Source organism: Pelophylax lessonae, assembly GCF_965119305.1.
Source record: "Pelophylax lessonae genome assembly, chromosome: 4".
Classification (NCBI taxonomy): Eukaryota; Metazoa; Chordata; class Amphibia; order Anura; family Ranidae; genus Pelophylax; species Pelophylax lessonae.
Window position 1 is genome coordinate 641,671,720 of NC_138771.1, and position 20,495 is coordinate 641,692,214.

Genomic DNA, 20,495 nt, shown 5'->3' on the forward strand with positions numbered 1-20,495 from the left:
CTTACACTATGTCTGGTGTTTTTGGTACTACTTTTTATAGTAAACTTTACAATTGCCTTACTCCAGAACATCGCTTTACCTTTACTCAGGAAAACTTTGAGGAATTTTCCCGTGACCTTTCTCTCCCCAAACTATCTTATGCAGACCTCTCCAAATTGAATGCTGACATTTAATTTGATGAATTAGCTGCCACAATCAAGGACCTGCCTTCCCAGAAGGCGCCGGGTCCTGATGGGCTGCCCTATCTCTACTACAAGACTTTTTTGCCTACCTTAGCCCCGCACCTCCTGGACTTATACGCCTCCCTGCTCGAAGGCAAGATCCCGCATCCTCAATTCATGCACTCCTACATATAAGTTATCCCCAAACCAGGTAAAGATGCTTCACTCCCAGACAATTACAGACCAATCGCCCTTCTAAATTCTGATTATGAGATCTTCACCAAGATACTGGCCAATAGACTTGCAAATTTTATGCCTAAATTGATAGATCGGGATCAGGTGGGCTTTGTTATGTCCAGACACGCAGGGGGTAACACTAGACGTTCCATAGACTTGATTGCACTTATTAACAGATTTCATGTCCTGCAGTGGTCCTGAGTTTGGATGCTCAGAAGGCCTTTGATAGGCTAAGTTGGCCCTATCTTTTCTCTACTTTACAAAGGTTTGGTTTAAAAGGTCCCTTTTACAAGGCCCTGGAGGCCCTTTACTCCCCAGCCACTGTCCAGGTGCGCATGTCGTCTGCCTTTGTGTCGCCTACGTTCCCCATGGCTAATGGTACTCGTCAGGGATGCCCTCTGTCCCCATTACTTTTTATATTATGCTTAGAACCGTTGGATGAAGCCAAACGTTCACATCCTGACATCAGTGGGCTTCTTATGCGACACAGGGAATATAAGCTTTCTTTGTTTGCAGACCACATACTGTTAACTTTGACGAATCCTTTGATACTGTATCCCGGCCGTCGCTTCACTCTGTGTTAGACTCTTTTAGTGCCATATCCAGTTATAAGATCAATGCCTCGAAAACGGAGGCCATGCCACTTCATATGCCACAGGATCTCTTGTCTCAGCTGCAACACTCTTATCCTTATAGGTGGTGCCCACTGGCACTTACATACTTGGGGGTTAAACTGACCCCACCCCATTCTCTGCTGTACCCTACTAACTTTGTACCTCTCTTTCATGAGATATCTAGGTCCCTCCAACAATGGCCGAATTTCCCACTATCACTTTGAGGTCGAATTAATATTCTAAAAATGTCTATCTTGCCGAAACTGCTCTATTTGTTTGATACTTTACCTGTAGCGATCCCCCTACCCCAACTTAAGACGTTACCGCGGTTTTTCCTGAAATTTATCTGGAATAACAAGGCTCATAGGGTGGCGGCCTCGGTGGTGTTCTCTCCTCAGAGACGGGGGGGGGGGGGGTCTCAGTGCTCCTGACATTATTAAATACTATTATGCCTCGCACCTCTGAGTGGTGGCCTCCAGGTCCTCCTGGATGGCCCCCAACCGGTGGTTGGAAATTAAGAGGGGGGGCAATATTCCCGGTCCATCCCTGCTCCTTACTTTGGTCCACTATCCTGCATACAGATAAGGTGTTGAAGGGAATGTGCTTGGATTCTACGCTTGTTACTATGGAGGTTTGGCGTAAATGCCTGCATAAGTTTTCTCTCTCTTCGCCATGTCCACCCCTTACTACAGTTCTATTTAACCCTCTGATCCCTGGTGGCCTTCATGTGGGCAGGTTGTGGGCCTGGACCCAGCTCCCCCTCTTTCAGCTTTGAAACTTGGTCCATCCAGTGTCTCGTGCCTTCTTCACCTTTGAGAAATTGCGCAATAAATTTGCACTAGCAAAACATTATTTTTATTTTTACTTACAAATCCAACATTTTTTCAGATCATTGTTGACATCACTATCCCTGGAGAGGCCCACTGCCTTTGAATTTCTATGTGCGCAGGGTCCTCATCAGGGTGTCCTCAATTTACATTATTCTTGACGATGCTGCACCGCTGACTGAAGAGTATCACTCTTATATGCGCAAGTGGTCCGAGATACTGGATCGACCTATCACTTTGCCTATGTGGAATAAAATTTGGACTTCTGCTTTTAAGTCCTCTAGGTGCGTGGCGCAGAGAGAGACAGCACTTAAGAGCACTTAAGCACTTCACTTGTTCTGGTACAGGACCCCCGTTCGTCTCCACAAGATGAACCCATCCTGCTCTGCTATGTGCTGGCGATGTAGGGTGGAAAAGGGCACCCTCTATCACATTTTCTGGAGTTGCTCTATTATACAACCCTTCTGGTCAATGGTCATGTCTTTGCTTTTGTCTATTACGGGTTTACACCTGCCGCTTGATCCTTTGCATTATTTGCTGGGTCTTCTGTTTCCTGGTGTCTCCAGACCTGCAAACAAACTAATCTCCTTCCTAATACTGACCGCTAAAGCTGGATACACACTATACAATTTTCTTTAGATTTTTTCCTTTTGACTTACCAAAACCATATAATATGAGGTCAGACTTAAACACTTTTCATTGGTATGCAATTAGGCAGGCCCTTGCACTACATAGTTGATGGTAAATCCAAAGGAAATCTACCAACAAAAGTTACTCACAAAGGATGTATAAAATCAGGCATCTTAAAAGCAATGAGGGATCTCTGAAGTCACTTCCAGGGTGGGCTGTCCGGTCAGGCTGTAGCGCTGATGCTGTGGAGGGTAAGCGGTGATCTCCTGTTGCGAGGCAGGGGACGTGCTGATCCTCAGCGGTGGTGATGCAGCGTGGACCCGCCGGTCGGGTTGCCGTGACGTCACTTCTGAGACACAAGGGAGATAGAACGGCGACGCGTTGCGGAGCTCCGCTCCTTCTTCAGGCCTGAAGAAGGAGCGGAGCTCCGCAACGCGTCGCCGTTCTATCTCCCTTGTGTCTCGGAAGTGACGTCACGGCAACCTGACCGGCGGGTCCACGCTGCATCACCACCGCTGAGGATCAGCACGTCCCCTGCCTCGCAACAGGAGATCGCCGCTTACCCTCCACAGCATCAGCGCTACAGCCTGACCGGACAGCCCACCCTGGAAGTGACTTCAGAGATCCCTCATTGCTTTTAAGATGCCTGATTTTATACATCCTTTGTGAGTAACATTCTTCATGTGTGTCCAATAAATTGCCTATATTGCTGCACTTAGATCGGCGCTTGGCCCTCTCTCTCTCTTTTTGGATTCATACAGGGTTGCTTCACCCTCTACAAGCCGGCAGCCAGCAAAGTGTACAAGCAATCTCACCGGACTTTTACTATTTGCCCACATCATAGACTATCGCAGCAACCCGCTCAGTCCGTTTGCGCCAATCTCTCCCCCCCTCTACCAACAAAAGTTGCATAGTGTGTATCCAGCCTAAGAGGGCTATCCCACTTTGTTGGCTACAACACACACCCCCGGATAAGTCTCTCTTACTTTGTTTGGTCTCGGAGATTCGGAAGATGGAATCCCTTACAGCAACTGTGCACGATGAACTCAATAAATGTAATGCTGTATGGGGTGATTGGGATCTACATGTAACTGAGTCTGCTTGAATCTTGTTCCCTTTCAGATTTATGTACTTACTGCTGGCCCATTGCTTTCCGTGTGCCTCATTGCAATTCTGTGTTACATTGGACTTTGCTTTTTGATGTTACTTACTTTATGTTTCTTTGTTCTCCCCGGGGGAACCACTCCCCCACTGTTTGATGAATGCATTGTTTCCTTTTATTGTATTGTATTCCCTTTCTCCAAATAAAAATTATAATTTAAAAAAAATAATAATAAAGTGCCAAGTGCAGTGTTCAAAGGGACAAAATATTATATAACAATATTGATCCAAAAATAATTCCAAGATAAAGTGATGTGCTCAAACCAATATTAATGAGTCCATAAAATTATATACAGCTCTCGTGTGTCGGTGGGCTTCACACGTGCTCCCCCCCCCCTCGTTGGCCTCACTCAGCAGCGGTCTTTCTTCTTTTGGAGTGTATTTGCATTCACAGCGCTATTGTGGCTGTACACATGTTTTCAGGGCTATCCTCCCCTTTGTTCCTTTACTTTGCTCCTCCAGAACTCTAACATAGCAGAGATAACAACAGCAGGCATACCCCATAGTGTGATATCATTTTGAAACTTTGTATTTATTTAAAACACATATATTGCACTTACATTTTAAGAAGAAACATTCAGCATTTTAAAACAGGAAGTCCGGGAGCGTATCTGCGCTCCACGGCTTCAGAAGTGATGCAATGACACTGGTGGCTCTGCCCTACGCGTTTCTTCACACTGACATCATCGGGAGCGGCGCCATCTTGCCACACTTCTGGGTTTATATACATTACGGTATCCTAGCAACCCAGGGATATGTGATTGGTGACCATATTTACTGTATTCCAAACCATGTATTTCCGTCTCTCGATAACTAAAGTCACATGACGTTCAGGGTCACATGACCGGCGGCCATGTTTTAAGTGTGTCCCGATGCTATTATACTGGACAACACGTTGCTTTGCCTTTTCTTCTAAATCTTTATCTAATGCCACCGGGTTAATATGATGCTGTTATTAAAATCTATATCTGTCATACATCAAATCGCTATTAACGTATATAAATGGCTCTTATGTGATACACATATAAGGTGAGTGTATATACACATGTGTATATGAACATGTGTATGACCCATAAGTACATGTATTAAACATTTTGGAGATATATAAAATAAAAAAGTAAAAATAAAAATATGTGTTAGGGAGGAAAGAATCTAAATGTTGGAGATAAGAATATCTAATTATTAGAAATAAAACAGTTAGGATCTATATCTATATTAATATCACATGGGTAAAGAGCCACATCATTGGCTCTTTACCAAGATCTGGGCGCGCGAGAGCAGCCGTTCTGGGGCGCCATCATATAACGTCCTCCCAGAACGAGAGCCGCACCACTCCGCCATCATTTCACGGTGGGCGGGCGGCAAGTAGTTAAAGAGGTTGTAAACCCCCAAAAATTTTTTTTTTCTTTTGCCAACCTGCAAGAGAAACACATAATGAGCTAGTATGCATCGCATACTAGCTCATTATGAAATACTTACCTTAGAACGAGCACCCACCGTGCCGTCCGCTTACCTGTATGACGGGCGACATGTCCAGTCGCCCGTCTTCCGGGATCGCGGCATCCGGCTATCTGATTGGCCGGAGCCGCGGTGCCGTCACTCCCGCGCACGCGCACGGGAGCCGGCGGTCACGGCACGGAGCTCTGAAGGAATGGCACCAGCGGCCGTTCCTTCAAAGCGCATGCGCCAGTGACATCACTGGCAGCATGTAAGGTAAATATCTCCTAAACGGTGCATGTTTAGGAGATATTAAGGCCCTGTTCACACTGGGGCGACGCTACTTCCCGGGGCTACCTCGGAGTGGCCGGCACGGACTTCATAACATTGAAGTCTATGCAGGTCGCTCCGGGTCGCCCCAAAGAAGCTCCGGACCCTTTTTCTAAGTCGGAGCGACTTGTGTCGCTCCTATTAGAACGGGTCCATAGCTTCTCAATGCCAGGCGACCTACGGCGACCTGTCAGGCGACCAGGTCGCCTGACAGGTTGCCCCAGTGTGAACGGGGGCTTACAGTACCTATAGGTAAGCCTTATCATAGGCTTACCTATAGGTACAAGTTACAGAGGAGGGTTTACTTCCTCTTTAAAGATGTACTGAAAATTAGTGCAATTTTTTCCTTTTTTTTTTAAACAAAAATATTTTCTCTGTCCAGATACAATATACATTTATTCAGTGTGTATACAACAATACACACTGAATGAATCAGTTTCATTTAGTAAAAATAGTTGCTTATGTCAGTGAAATTACTGAAAAAGTAAATTTTTGAAAACATTGTGACAAAAAACTATAACTTTAAAAAACTAGCCATGCTCTTACTAAATGCCTTGGACTGTCCATGCTATTTCCACTTCCCCATCTGTAGGTTTCTTTTGCTCCCTTAATAAGGCTATTTGGGCCTCGATTTGGCACCAGGGGTGGGGATGCCTTGCCCCAGCTACTGCTTTATTTTCATGCGGCCTCCCTGATTAGGTTGGTCGATTGGTATCATGGTGCTTCACAGACTGGTGCATGCTTGGCATGTAAAGTCGGAAGGGGGCGGTGCCACTGGCTGACATAGCCAGGTGGCCCTGCACCTTGCCTATAAAAGAAATGTCCAAGCGCAGAGCAAGCATACGGTGGGAGGCCTCCCAGGAGGCGAGAGCGGTTTTTACTTTTTTTAATTTTAGGGTATGGTGGGCAGCGTGATGATGATGGATTTACATCAGGGGAAACTATTTTTTTTTTTTTTCATTTTTATTTTGCAATAAAGGATTTGTCAAACAGTCTTTTGTTTTTATTACTTTTTTTTACACTTTTTTTGGTGAATGGATAGGGGTACTATAAGCACAATACCCATTCACATTGGGGGGGGGGTGAGATCTGGGGACCCTTTTGTTAAAGGGGACTTCCAGATTCCAATAATCCCCCTGCACAGACCGCAACAACCACAGCACAGGGTTGTTGGGAAGAGGCCCTTGTCCCCATCAATGTGGGGACAAGGTGCTTTGGGGTAGGGGGGCTCTGGTCTTGTTGAGGGCATGTTGCCTGGTATGATTCAGAAGGGGGGCTGATCACTCGTCCCCCCTCTTTCCTGACTTGCCAGGCTGCATGCTTTGATAAGGGTCTGGAGCAGATTCTGGAGGGGACCCCACATCGTTTTATTTTCATTTTGGTGTGGGTTTAAATCTTTACCAGACCAGAAGGGCCTGATATGGACTAGGGGGGGGGGGCAATGCCATTTTTTTCTTTCCTTTTTTTTTTACTGACACTTTTTTTTAGCGGGAAAACCCAGTGACAACTGATGATTCATCGGTTGTTAAGATGCTGAAGCCGGCTTTCGGGCCCTGCTCCTTAACAGCCAGCTTACACTGCACATGCACTGATCATTGGAGGCATTATCTGATGATCTGCAAAGCACAGAGGGAGAATCTAATTGTCAGATTCTGCCTCACTCTCTCTGCGCATGTGTGAGAGTTAAGTGTCATCATAGGCGGTGTCACAGCCGGAATACTATTGTTGTTGGGTGCATTTGGGTGTGTTGCAGGCATACTAGAGATAAGCTTTCGCTTAGTAGAATGCGGGTGACAATATCTCTAATATCTAATGGTATTGTTTCTATACATAAGGACAGAATAGCCAGTCCTGGTGAGCAATTATCCCCAGAATTTGTGTGAGCAATCAGAAGATCGCTATCCAAAAGGTGGCCATAGCCGGGCATGTCCAAAGTAAAAGTCCTTGTGTTTGATTTGGAAGGCATTGCAGAGAGTTTAGAAGGAGGCTAAATAGGGTCCTTCGAATAAAGTCCCAATAGTCCTTATTCCTGCCGAGGTCCAGTTATTGAGTAATAAATGCTCACTCAGAAGCATTAGCTTTAAAGTCGATTTGGAAATTCATTTTGCCTGGTGAGAGATTGATCTCCAGGTTCTTATAACAGCATTGACTGTTAGAAGAAATGATCAGGGGGCTGGAGGGGAAGCCATAGGGGACTAAGGAATTGTTAAATTGGATTTGTTATCGCCGTCTGCTCAATTTGGATCCATGAGGGTAGGGATTTAGAGGTTGTTAAGGATCACAAGAGTTTTTTTTTTTTGATTGAGAATTGTTGCCTTATTGTAAATTCTTATGTCTGGTGCGCCCATTCCAGCTAGGCTGGTTGGTGTGCACATAGTAGTTTGCCTTGAATGGAGATGTTTCCACTCCCATATGAATGAGTTATTTATCTGCTGTAAACTATGTAATATAGAATAACAACTGGGATTGTGTGGAAGGTTTAGAGGATGTGCGGCAAAAGGAACATTTTTGCAAGGGCAATTTTGCCCGCCCAGGAAGCCTTTACTGATTGTAGTTTTGAGAACAGGTATTGTACTTTTTTGATGAGATTCTCCAGGTTTAGTTGTAGGAGAGTAGAGGATGGAGTCACCAGCTGGATCCCAAGGTAGGTTAATGTAGAGGCTGGTGCCCATGGGAAAGGAGACAGAGCTGAGATTGCAAGCTTGGTACTAGGTCTGAGGCAGATGCCAATCATAGAGGATTTGGAGCAGATGACTTTATATAAGGAGACTACCCAAAGCGTTCTAATAACAATTGGAGGGAAGCCAACGATTGGGTTGGCTAAGAGATTGCTATTATTACGCCATCTGCGAATAGCCTGGTTTTATGAGTGACGTTCCCAACTGAAAGGCCAGCGATATGCAGATGCACCCTTATAGCTTCTGCCAGAGGTTCTATAATCAGTGCACAGATAAGTGGGCAGAGAGGACAGCCCTGCCGGGTACCATTGGTAATAAGAAAGGGTTCTGATAACATTCCCGAGATCCACACTCTAGCAGAAGGAGTAGAGTATAAGCCTAAAATAGACAATAATATAGTACCTGATAGACCAAACTTTTTGGAGGACCGCTTCAGATATCCCCAGTGTACTCTGTCAAATGCCTTTTCTGCATCTAAAGATAGAAGCAGAAAAGGCATCTTGTGATGTTCCCCCCATTGTATAAGATCGATAAATCTTCTGGTACCATCACAGGCCTGTCGGTTAGGAATGTAGCCCACTGTGTCCGGGTGTACCAGATTGGAGATGTACTAGGATAGTCGAGTAGCTAAGATTTTTGCATAAAGCTTTATGTCCGTATTCAAAAGGGAGATAGGTCTGCAGTTAGCGGGATCATCTGGTGATTTACCAGGTTTGGGGATGGTGACTATAAGGGACTCTAGATAGTGTGTGCAATTTTAAAGCATGACACGTTCATCTTTTGTATATCTCTGTCTAAATTACCTTACTGCTATCTTTCTTAACTTTTTATGAAGCGCTTCTCTTATCTCCAAGTTCCTTAGGCTGTATATGATAGGATTCATCAGTGGAGTCACTATAGTATACAATAAAGAACTATACTTGTTCATGTTAGGTGACATCTCATTGGATGGACTCACATAAATAGTGATTAAGGACCCATAATATGCACCCACAGAGATCAGGTGGGCACTACATGTTGAAAAAGATTTTTTTCTAGCAGTAGAAGATGAAAGCTTCAGAATGATCATGAAAATGTAGATGTATGTGCCAATGATAAAGGTAAGAGCACCGAATAAGACTAGGACAGAGTATGTGAAGTCTAGCCATTGTAAGATAGATGTGTCTGATGTGGACAATTGCACAACTGGGCCCAAATCACAAAAGAAGTAATCAATGTCACTGGGGCCACAAAACTGAAACTGAAATATCAAAATAAATTCAACTGAACATAGGCTGCCATTTAATACCCAACAGCCATAACCCAACAGCAAGCAGATGCTGTGGTCCATAATTAAAATGTAATGTAAAGGGTTACAAATAGCTACATATCGATCATAAGACATTACAGCAAGAAGAAAACATTGCACAAACCCGAAGATATAATAGAAATACATTTGTGTGATACAGCTAACAACCGACATTTTCCCCTTTGTCTTTAATATTATCTCCGCCATCTTTGGTATAACACAAGTGGCTAGGAGGGCATCAGCGAAAGCAAGGTGCTGAAGAAATGTGAACATTGGAATTTTGAGATTACTATTGGTTGACACTAGAAGGATAATTAAAAGGTTTCCGGTCACTATTGCAATGTAAAATACAAGTAGAACAGTGAATAATAGAAGTTTGAAGTTGCCTAGACCTTGGACTCCAAGAAGATGGATTTCCAAGACTTTTGTTTGATTGTCTTGACACATCCTAAAAGCCAGGAGGTTGACCTGTCAGGTAGGAGAGTGAAATATTTGATCATACAGATAGTAGAAGAAGAGAACATCAAAGCAACAAGTAACAATGAATTGTCAACTCATACTGCTATTAGTGATTCCAAAGATTGAAATAAAAAAAAAAAAACGCAACAAGTCATGCTTACCTCCTCTGTGCAATGGTTTTGCACACAACAGCCCTGATCCTCTTCTTTTTGGGTCCCCCACTAGCAGTCCTGGCTCCTACCTCCTGCCGAGCAGGATCTCTCCTGGCCCGCGCTCCTGTGAAGGGACATTGTTTATGCACACACAGAACATGGCTTGGCCCCCCTCCCAGTTCTCTTTTCTATGGGTGTGATTGACAACAGCAGGAGCTAATGAGGAGAGAGAGACCTTGGAGAGACTGCTCTCATGCACATCACTGGATCAAGATGGGGCTCAGATAAGTATAAGGTGGGCCAGGGGGGGATGGAGTGGGGAGCTGTACCCAGAAGGCTTTTTATCTAGCATAGAGTGTAAAAAAAACTTCTGCCTTTAGAACCACTTTAAGTTTTGAATTATTGAATTCAAATCTGCTTCATTCTGTTCAGGTCTTCCACGCCATTTTATCTTCTGGTCTCCATTTTAACCACTTCTGGACTGCTCATGCCGTTTTTTCATAGGTACTTTGACAATAAATACCGGTGTTATGGCAGCAAATAGCTGCCATAACCCTGGTATTTTCTTACAAGGCTGGAGGTCCTCTTTCACAAAAAGTGCTCCCAGTGGGGATTTGCCACAGGATCATTTTTATGGGTGGCAGGAGAGGTGCTCACTTACCTCCCACTGCTTCCTAGTCATTTTCCCTGCTTACCAGAGCCACCTGTAGTGTGGAAAACTATCTGATCCATCCATGTCCTAGGCAGGAAGTCGAGTGAGGGCAAGATGGCCTCTACTCGACTCTATGGCCTTGGAGTATCGGAGCAATGTCATACGTGGCTTCCTCCCAAAGGCCTCAAAGGGCTCATTTTTTTTCTTGCTTTTAAGGGTAGATGTAAGATCTGAAGTCTTTTTGACCCTAGATCTCACATTAAAGAGGACCTGTCCTGCTTATTTATATTACAAGTGATGTTTTCATTCTATGTAATAGGAATATTTTTTTTTTTAAAAGGGACAGTGTAAAAATAAAAAATACAAGGTAAAATAAATGATAACAAAAAAAATAAATTAAAGCGCCTCGTCCTTTCGAGCTCTTGCACAGAAGCGAATGCACATGCAAGTCGCGCCCACATATGTAAATGGTGTTCAAACCACAAATGTGAGGCATCACCACGATCATTAGAGTGAGAGAAATAATTCTAGCCCAAGACCTCCTTTGTAACTCTAAACTGGTTCTCTGAGTGGAATTTGCCTCTATGAAGAGGCTTGGAGTTCTAGGATCTCAATATATGGATGATGGGTATGAAGAGTGGAATGAGAGGCACACCGGGGGAGATGCAGATGGAGATTGGAGGGGGGGGGGGGGTCCTGACTACCCAACCTGAAATCAAATAAGCAAACACACCCTCCTTCCTCTCCCACCGGCGTCCCACGCCCACTCGAGAGTGCTTTTTTGGTTGCAAAGTTGTTTTAAATTTTTTAAGGGGATTTAAATGAGGCATTGAAGTGCTGGGACAAAACCAACTCTTGCCCAGACTACCAGGAAAAACCCATGAAAAACAAAACCAAAGAAAATTCCCAGCTTAACTCGCCAGTCAGCATGCTACCAACCAAATTATCCTGTCTAACAGTTTGCGCTAAAAGCAGGGGTTTAGTTAGCATACATTTGAAATACATGAGAAAGCTGCAGAGGCCACGACAAGGCATCCCATTAGTATCCGCAGTTCTAACTCCATACATTTTTGAGAGCCTCCATAGTAGAAGCATATGCATTATAATGGATAGTCAGAGGGCATGTGAGCCTGGTGCTATCCCATCCCTCCTTAAAGGCACATTGGTGCACTGGACACCCACCATATTGCACAATGGCCCTTCCTTGTGCCCCTTGCTGCGAAGGCCAGTTATAGGTGGGATCAGTGGCCATTTGTTTGTACCAGCAACAACTGTCTTATGTGGTCTAGTTAACACAAATATAATAAATAATATTTTATAGAAACAATAAATTGAGTTACAAATGAAAAATAAAAAAAACACAGTTGATTATTTCAGATACCCTTACGATACCCTTTCAATACCACTACAAAGGAACATACTGTATATATAGGCCCAAAGGTGAGTATGAGTTGTGGTGCCCCTGGGGGAGCCTGTTTTTGACCGCCCTTTGACACCGGTCCCTCTTCTCAAAATTGGCGCCCATGGGATCAGCTGGCGAGGTGTCGATTATTGCTCCCCTCCTTTTTTTCATTCCCTCCCTCATTTTCCCTCTGGTGGTCTTCCTTGCATGCATATGCCAAGTGGTGAAGGATTGATTCTTATGCACCACCACAATGGATTTGAAATGAAACAAACAAAGCTGTGCTTTAACTGCAGAGTTTCAGCTTAAAATTTGAGGGTATTTACATCCAAATCAGGTGAAAGGTGTAGGAATTACAACAGTTTGTATATGTGCCTCCCACTTTTTAAGGGACCAAAAGTAATTGGACAATTGGCTGCTCAGCTGTTCCATGGTCAGGTGTGTGTTATTTCCTCATTATCCCATTTACAAGGAGCAGATAAAAGAACATTAATTTCAAGTGTGCTATTTGCATTTGAAATCTGTTGCTGTCAACTCTCAATATGAGATCCAAAGAGCTGTCACTATCAGTGAAGCAAGACATCATTAGGCTGAAAAAACAAAACAAACCCATCAGAGAGATAGCAAAAACATTAGGTGTGGCCAAATCAACTGTTTGTAACATCCTTAAAAATAAAGAACGCACCTTTGAGCTCAGCAACACCAAAAGACCCGGAAGACCACGGAAAACAACTGTGGTGGATGACCGAATAATTCTTTCCCTGTGTGAAGAAAACACCCTTCTCAACAGTTGGCCAGATCAAGAACACTCTCCAGGAGGTAGGTGTATGTGTGTCAAAGTCAACAATCAAGAGGAGACTTCACCAGAGTGAATACAGAGGGTTCACCACAAGATGTAAACCATTGGTGTTCACCACAAGATGTAAACCATTGGTGAGCCTCAAAAACAGGAAGGCCAGATTAGAGTTTGCCAAACAACATCTAAAAAAGCCTTCGCAGTTCTGGAACAACATCCTATGGACAAATGAGACCAAAATCAACTTGTACCAGAGTGATGGTAAGAGAAGAGTATGGAGAAGGAAAGGAACTGCTCATGATCCAAAGCATACCACCTCATCAGTGAAGCATGGTGGTGGTAGTGTCATGGCGTGGGCATGTATGGCTGCCAATGGAACTGGTTCTCTTGTATTTATTGATGATGTGACTGCTGACAGAAGCAGCAGGATGAATTCTGAAGTGTTTCAGGCAATATTATCTGCTCATATTCAGCCAAATACTTCAGAACTCATTGGACGGCGCTTCACAGTGCAGATGGACAATGACCCGAAGCATACTGCGAAAGCAACCAGAGTTTTTTAAGGGAAAGAAGTGGAATGTTATGCAATGGCCAAGTCAATCACCTGACCTGAATCCGATTGAGCATGCATTTCACTTGCTGAAGACAAAACTGAAGGGAAAATGCCCCAAGAACAAGCAGGAACTGAAGACAGTTGCAGTAGAGGCCTGGCAGAGCATCACCAGGGATGAAACCCAACGTCTGGTGATGTCTATGCATTCCAGACTTCAGGCTGTAATTGACTGCAAATGATTTGCAACCAAGTATTAAAAAGTGAAAGTTTGATTTATGATTGTTAATCTGTCCCATTACTTTTGGTCCCTTAAAAAGTGGGAGGCACATATACAAACTGTTGTAATTCCTACACCGTTCACCTGATTTGGATGTAAATACCCTCAAATTAAAGCTGAAAGTCTGCAGTTAAAGCACATCTTGTTTGTTTCATTTAAAATCCATTGTGGTGGTGTATAGAGCCAAAAAGATTAGAATTGTGTCCATGTCCCAATATTTATGGACCTGACTGTAACTGGTCTAAACAGCAAAAAGCACTGGAAGGGCAAACACATGTCAGAAAAGCCAAGGCATTTCCAGTCACAACTTACCAACCAGCCTGCGACCAACCGAATTAACCTGTCTAACAGTATGCATTAAAAACAGGGGTTTAGTTGCACACATTTGCAAATGCATGTGTAAGCTGCAGGCCCTGGCAAGGCACCCTGATATCTGAAGTCCCTAACTCTACCTTTAAAGAGTCTCCACAGTGGGAGCCCATGTTTTCTGATGGAAAGATAGAGGACAGGTGACTGAAGGAGGGGTGGGTACGTTGTTTCGCAGGAACCTGCCAACATGCTGCCATGTATCTGTGGCAGCTGGTCGGCAAGTGGTTAAATCACAAATATAAAAATCAGCACAAGGGACATAAATTACAATTTGGTATGATTCTTCTTGGTTAAGCAGAAATTTGAATCTTTATTGTGTAAGCTGCCCAAAAAGAACTTCAAATTTTGATTCGTCTGACCACAGAACAGTTTTCCACTTTGCCACAGTCCATTTTAAATGAGCCTTGGCCCAGAGAAAACACCTGCTCTTCTGGATCATGTTTAGATATGGGTTATTTTTTGGCCTATAGAGTTTTAGCCCGCAACGGCTAATGGCACGGTGGATTGTGTAAACCGACAAGGTTTTCTGGAAGTATTCCTGAGCCCATGTTGTGATTTCCATTACAGTAGCATTCCTGTATGTGATGCAGTGCCGTCTAAGGGCTCGAAGATCACGGCCATCCAGTATGATTTTTCAGCCTTGACCCTTATACACAGAGATTGTTCTAAATTCTCTGAATCGTTGGATGATATTATGCACTGTAGATGATGATACCTTCAAACTCTTTGGAATTTGTCTCTGAGAAAGTCCTTTCTATCGGAAAGTTTCTGATATTGCTCCACTATTTTTCACCGCAGCATTGAGGGAATTGGTGATCCTCTGCCCATCTTGACTTCTGAGAGACACTGCCACCCTGAGAGGCTCTTTTTATACCCAATCATGTTGCCAATTGACCTAATAAGTTGCAAATTGGTCCCCCCAACTGTTCCTTATATGTATATTTAACTTTTCCGGCCTCTTATTGCTACCTGTCCCAACTTTTTTGGTCTCATGAAATCCAAAATGAGCCAATATTTGGCATGACATTTCAAAATGTCTCACTTTCAACATTTGATATGTTATCTATATTATAGTGTGAATAAAATATAAATTTAGGAGATTTGTAAATTAGTTCATTCCTTTTTTACTCACAATTTGTACAGTGTCCCAACTTTTTTGGAATTGGGTTGTATATGCAAGTGATATAATGATGGTTTGTTGGGCAAGGCATGTGTTTTTGCTAATGATACAAAGGTGTGTAATAGGGTTGATATTCCTGGAGATGTCTATAACATAGAACATGATTTGGTATTGCTGGAAGATTGGTCAAAGCAGTGGAAAATGCAGTTCAATGTTTTTAAATGTAAAATAATGCACCTAGGGAAAAAGATCCCTTTAAGATCCCCTTAACAGAGTACAACATTGGGGGTACAGTGTTGGCCAGCACTACAGAGGAAAGAGATTTGGGGGTACTTATGACCAAACAGTGTGACCAGCCAGTTGGAAAAGAAAATAGAATTCAAGGATACACTAGAGCAGGGGTCTTCAAACTATGGCCCTCCAGTTGTTCGGGAACTACAATTCCCATCATGCCTGGTCATGTCTGTGAATTTCAGAGTTTTACAATGCCTCATGGAATGTGTAGTTCCGCAACAGATGGAGGGCCGTAGTTTGAAGATCCCTGCACTAGAGGAATCACCAGTAGGAGGAAGGAGGTCCTGATTCCACTTTATAGATCTTTGGTGAGACCTCATTTAGAATACTGTGTCCAGGTCTGGGGACCTCACTTACAAAAATATATTGGTAAGATAGAACGAGTCCAGAGACTGGTAACATAAATGGTGAAAGGTATGAGGGATACAAAATATCAAGAGTGACTTCAGAAACGTAATATGTACAGTCTGGTGGAAAGAAGGGAAAGGGGAGACATGATTGAAACCTTCAAATACATCAACAGAGTGAATAAGGTTTAAGAGGACAGTGTTTTCAATATGAAACCAAGATCAAGAACATAAGGACATGACCTCCAACTAACTGGAGGAAAGTTCAAAACTAACCTTAGAAAGCATTACTTTACTGAAAGGGTAGTTGATGCTTGGAATTTTCTTCAGAATTTGCAGGGCCTGGAGGCTTTTTGCCCCCAAAAAATGGTCAGCTTTACCACATGAGAAAAATAAATGGCCTCTTTCAAAATTATCACAAAAGACTGAACAACATTGTTGATGCTAAAGAAGACACTACATGAAGAACTAAGAATTAAGAACTAAACAAATGCAAACAATTGAACAGGGGCAATTTATTATTTCCGTAATTACAATGGTTTGCCTAATGGTTGAACTATTTGGTGATGCCTAACATTTTAATTTGAATGACAACAGCTTAGACTGAAAGGATTTATTTAAAAAAATGTGTACGGCTAGATCACTCATGTTTTCTTAAAAAAAAAAAAAATGTCAGTGGTATGTAAACTCATGAACACTAACAAAACAGAAAAATGATCCATTTACATCTTTTATATACTCAGTTTCTGACAGAAGCCATTTAACCAACATTTGTTTCTTTCAATGGTGGAAAGATGCTCACTAAACCAAAGGAGAACATATGATTTTCACCCAGTTAGCATACAGATAGGATTTATCATCTGGACATCAATACTGGAAAGCCACTGCTCACAGGCAAGCCAGTCCTGGGAGTCCTTTAGCACTCAAGATTAAAAAGCCAAAGTGGCCCACCATTAGCTGTGAACTACTTTTGCAGCATAGTTTCCAAGTTCTACACTTTTTGAGCCTTCCTACTGCTGGAATGTTTAAGATAGCAGCCTCTCCTGCCTACCTTTCCTGTTGTGCCCTGAGCTAAGTTGCATTGAACATGTGTAATCTAGTAATAATTCTACACCTTTTTAAGTGATTAAGTCTTTTTTAATCTTGAAAAAAAAAAAAAGGTTTCTAGTTTGTGAATTCCCTTAAAAGAATAGACCTTTCACTAGAATGTGGTTAAGTGGTTAGTAAGAAACTGCACAACGTTACTTACCTTTTTAGCCAAATGCTAAAATATATATAACACTCATGAACATCTGCAGTCTATAGATATAAATTATCTAAGATCATTTTATAGTTTTATACATAAATTATTAAGTCCTATGGGTTTTGTTATCATTTCCTTCTGTGTATAATATCTACTGAGCCTTTGTCGATATGGGTGTGTATTTATCTCTAATGAGCTATGTGTAAAAATAAACCCTTGATAGCTACTGATTAATTTTTATTATTTAATTTAATGTAATTCATTCAGACTACTAAAACAGAAAATGAAATAATTCCCAAGTACATAGAAAAAGTGTTCCACTCTAGTTTCTTCAAAATAGGGTGGGGTTCACACCAGTGTTGGGGGTAACTAGTTACAAAGTAACTAATTACAGTAACTAAATTACTTTTTTTGGTAACTAAGTAAAGTAACTAGTTACAATACTAATATTGGTAACTACACTACTTTACTATGCTATAAGAAGTAACTACACTACTTTACTAAGCTATAGGAACGCGCTTTCCTGCGTTACCCAAGCTGTGCGATACAATCGTTATTTGGAAGAATAGAGAAGGATGAAGTTTATGACTTTTTGTTGCACTTTATGTTTTATTCTGTTTTTTCAGGTTTTGTTCTCATGTTTCCCAAAGCCTGTGTTTATACAATAAACTCTATGCAGAAAGAGTGTCATGTATCTTCTTCTACACGGTCAATTAAGAAAGAGGAAAGTAAAGTAATAAGTAGTGAAGTTACTTTTTAAATGCAGTAACTAGTAAAGTAATCTCATTACAATTTACAGAAGTAACTAGTAACTAGTAACTAGTTACATTTTTTGAGTAACTACCCCAACACTGGTTCACACATTCTGGTAGTAGTAACAAGTCGATGGCATGGTCATGCTACTGTGTAGAGTTCACATAACCTCTCCATTATACAGTATGTAATATGATCCTATATTGAGCCACCCCACGTTGGTGCATGGAGTAACTGCAAAAGAAGAGTAACAGTCTGGGGAACAAGGAGCATTTGCCCCTTGGCCGGTATTCAAAATGTAACTCTGGTTTGCAATTGCAGAGAGAGGAGCAACTACCTGGATTTGACTGTCAGTTTATTGTTCACTACTCACGATTGAGAAGAGGATTCTGTTTTTTTTTCAGTGACAGAGACAGTTACAGGCACAGCTGCATAATAGGCTGCTGTTATAAATCACAGTGCAGCTGATGTTCAGTCACTCTCCATCCACCAAGGGGTGGGCTGAGGACATGCACTGTTAGAGACCTTTGAGAGTAAACATGGATTGTAGGTGTGTAGTTCACTAACATGACTCGACCTTTACTACAAGCTTGTCCTATACTCAAATTGCCAGCAGAGGAACATTAAAAGAAAAGTAAAGCTTTTTTTTATTTTAATCATACTCACCTAGATGCATTTGTCCCCCCCACTACTAAGACTGAGAACTGAACAATCAAACCCCGCTGGTCACTCAGTTCCCGGCCTTCAGTGAGCAGACGCATAAAAGAAAAAAACAGAGCGTCTCTAAGTGCAGTATTATTTAATGATTCAATTAGCACACAGCAATAGTACACTCACATTTCATGAAATAAAAGTAGGCTCTTAATAGATAAAAGGGTCTGGTGGTAAGCGGGGGAAGCTTACTGATCCAGCGTCCGGGGATGTGGAAGCCAGGAGATGGACCAGGAGACAACGAGGCCGGCTTGGCATCTTTCGGGATCGGCAGTATCTAAGGCCTGACACACGACGCATTTCAGAGCATGCGCCAAGCTCATAATGGGCATGCTCGCTCTTTTTTCAAGTTTAGATGCGGGAAAGGAGAGAAATTAGCCTAATACAGTATATACGTACTAGGACTGGAAAGGGCATGTCTAAGGATATAGCAGCTAGTGTTGGACAAACATCGGCCGGGGCGGTTCGCGAACATTAGCCGCAAACTTTCTCAAATGTCCGTAAACCTCAAGTTTGCGGCGGGCCCCATTGACTTTAATGGGAGGCGAACTTTAAAAACCTTTAGGTCATATTTGCAGCCACAAAAGACGTACTAGCTGTGCACAAATAGTTCCACCACATGGACAATGTCATAACCGAAGTATTGCAATTGGAAAAATTGCCCTAAAATAGTTTTTTTTTTTTACAGCAAAAATTCCCTAAATCAGCCAGAACTGACAGCAGCCGGTAAATACATGTCAAATACATATAGGGTCCATTCACACATCTGTAAAATAGGTCCGCATCTAGAGATGGCCTTGCGGTTCGCCCGGTGGTCGGTTAGCGGAAAATTTTGCTTGTTCGCTACCCGCCTAATTTTCGGACACATGGCGCCGTTCGCAGTGGCCATATTTCTTTACATTGGGGAGAACTTTGACCCATGACACAGCCGTCAGGTGGAACGGGACAGCCAATTGAAACATTTCAGCACATGGACAGTCCCCCTACCCTATAAATAGACCCGATCTGGCGGCCATTTCACATTCCGTTTTTTGCCAGTGTAGGGAGAGGTCTGCTGTGCTCATCAGGGAGAGTTTGCTAGACACATATAGCGCTGTGAAGATCCACAAAAGGCATTTTCAGGGCTGGTATTGTTCGGTGTAGGTCTACTAGTATCTTTTGAGCTTAGGGAGAGGTATCCAGTGGTTGCTGTAGGGGCAGTTAGAGATCGGCTGCAGTCACACACAAATCGCTCTGTCAATGTCCACAAAAGTAATTTAAAGGGCTGCAAATTTTTTGGTATTGCTGTGCAGTGCACTAAAAAGGGGGGGGGGGTGGGGGAGGGGGTTAATCCAAAGCATAATATACTTTGTAGAAAGCATATTATAGTGGATTAGTAGTATTATTGTGCACTGTGCAGCATTGTTACAGGTGTGGTGGTGAAACTGAGCGTTTCTGAAGCAACACTACACACAGTGGCAAACTCCCTGGCCAATTTATTGTAGAACTGGTGTGATAGACCAGTGGCCCCCCAATAGCACATATTGAAGTGGGGTGTTATCAGAGTATACTTTTACAAGTGTATTTGTGTCCTGCAACAATATTGCCTCTTTTGCTGTGTGAAGTCTGATACACAGAGTGCCAAACTCACTGGCCAATTTTTTATAGAACTGGTGTGATAGACCAGTGGCCCCCCAATAGCACATATTGAAGCGGGGTGTTATTTAACAGTATACTTTTCTAAGAGTGTATTTTAGTCCTGCCAAAATTTGGCATCTCTTGCTGGTTTGACTGTGCTACACACAGTGACAACAGTTACTGGCCAATTATTTGTAGAACTGGTGTGATAGACCAGTGGCCCCCCAATAGCACATATTGAAGTGGGGTGTTATCAGAGTATACTTTTACAAGTGTATTTCTGTCCTGCAACAATATTGCCTCTTTTGCTGTGTGAAGTCTGATACACACAGTGCCAAATGCACTGGCCAATTTGTTGTAGAACTGGTGTGATAGACCAGTGGCCCC

General features: G+C 42.7%; 2 protein-coding genes across 2 annotated transcripts in view; one reads left to right on the forward strand and one right to left on the reverse strand.

Annotated features, from left to right (window-relative positions):
* LOC309552915 (olfactory receptor 5G26-like) overlaps nucleotides 1-20,495 on the forward strand; it is a gene marked incomplete at both ends in the record, with an annotated part of 360,843 nt that overhangs the window by 297,999 nt on the left and 42,349 nt on the right. The gene's annotated exons all lie outside the window — the stretch shown is intronic.
* On the reverse strand, nucleotides 8,875-9,810 carry LOC309554738 (olfactory receptor 6M1-like; the record flags this gene model as incomplete). Its single annotated transcript, XM_082256441.1, has 1 exon — nucleotides 8,875-9,810. One exon carries the CDS (start codon nucleotides 9,808-9,810, stop codon nucleotides 8,875-8,877), a length of 936 nt encoding a protein of 311 aa, XP_082112567.1.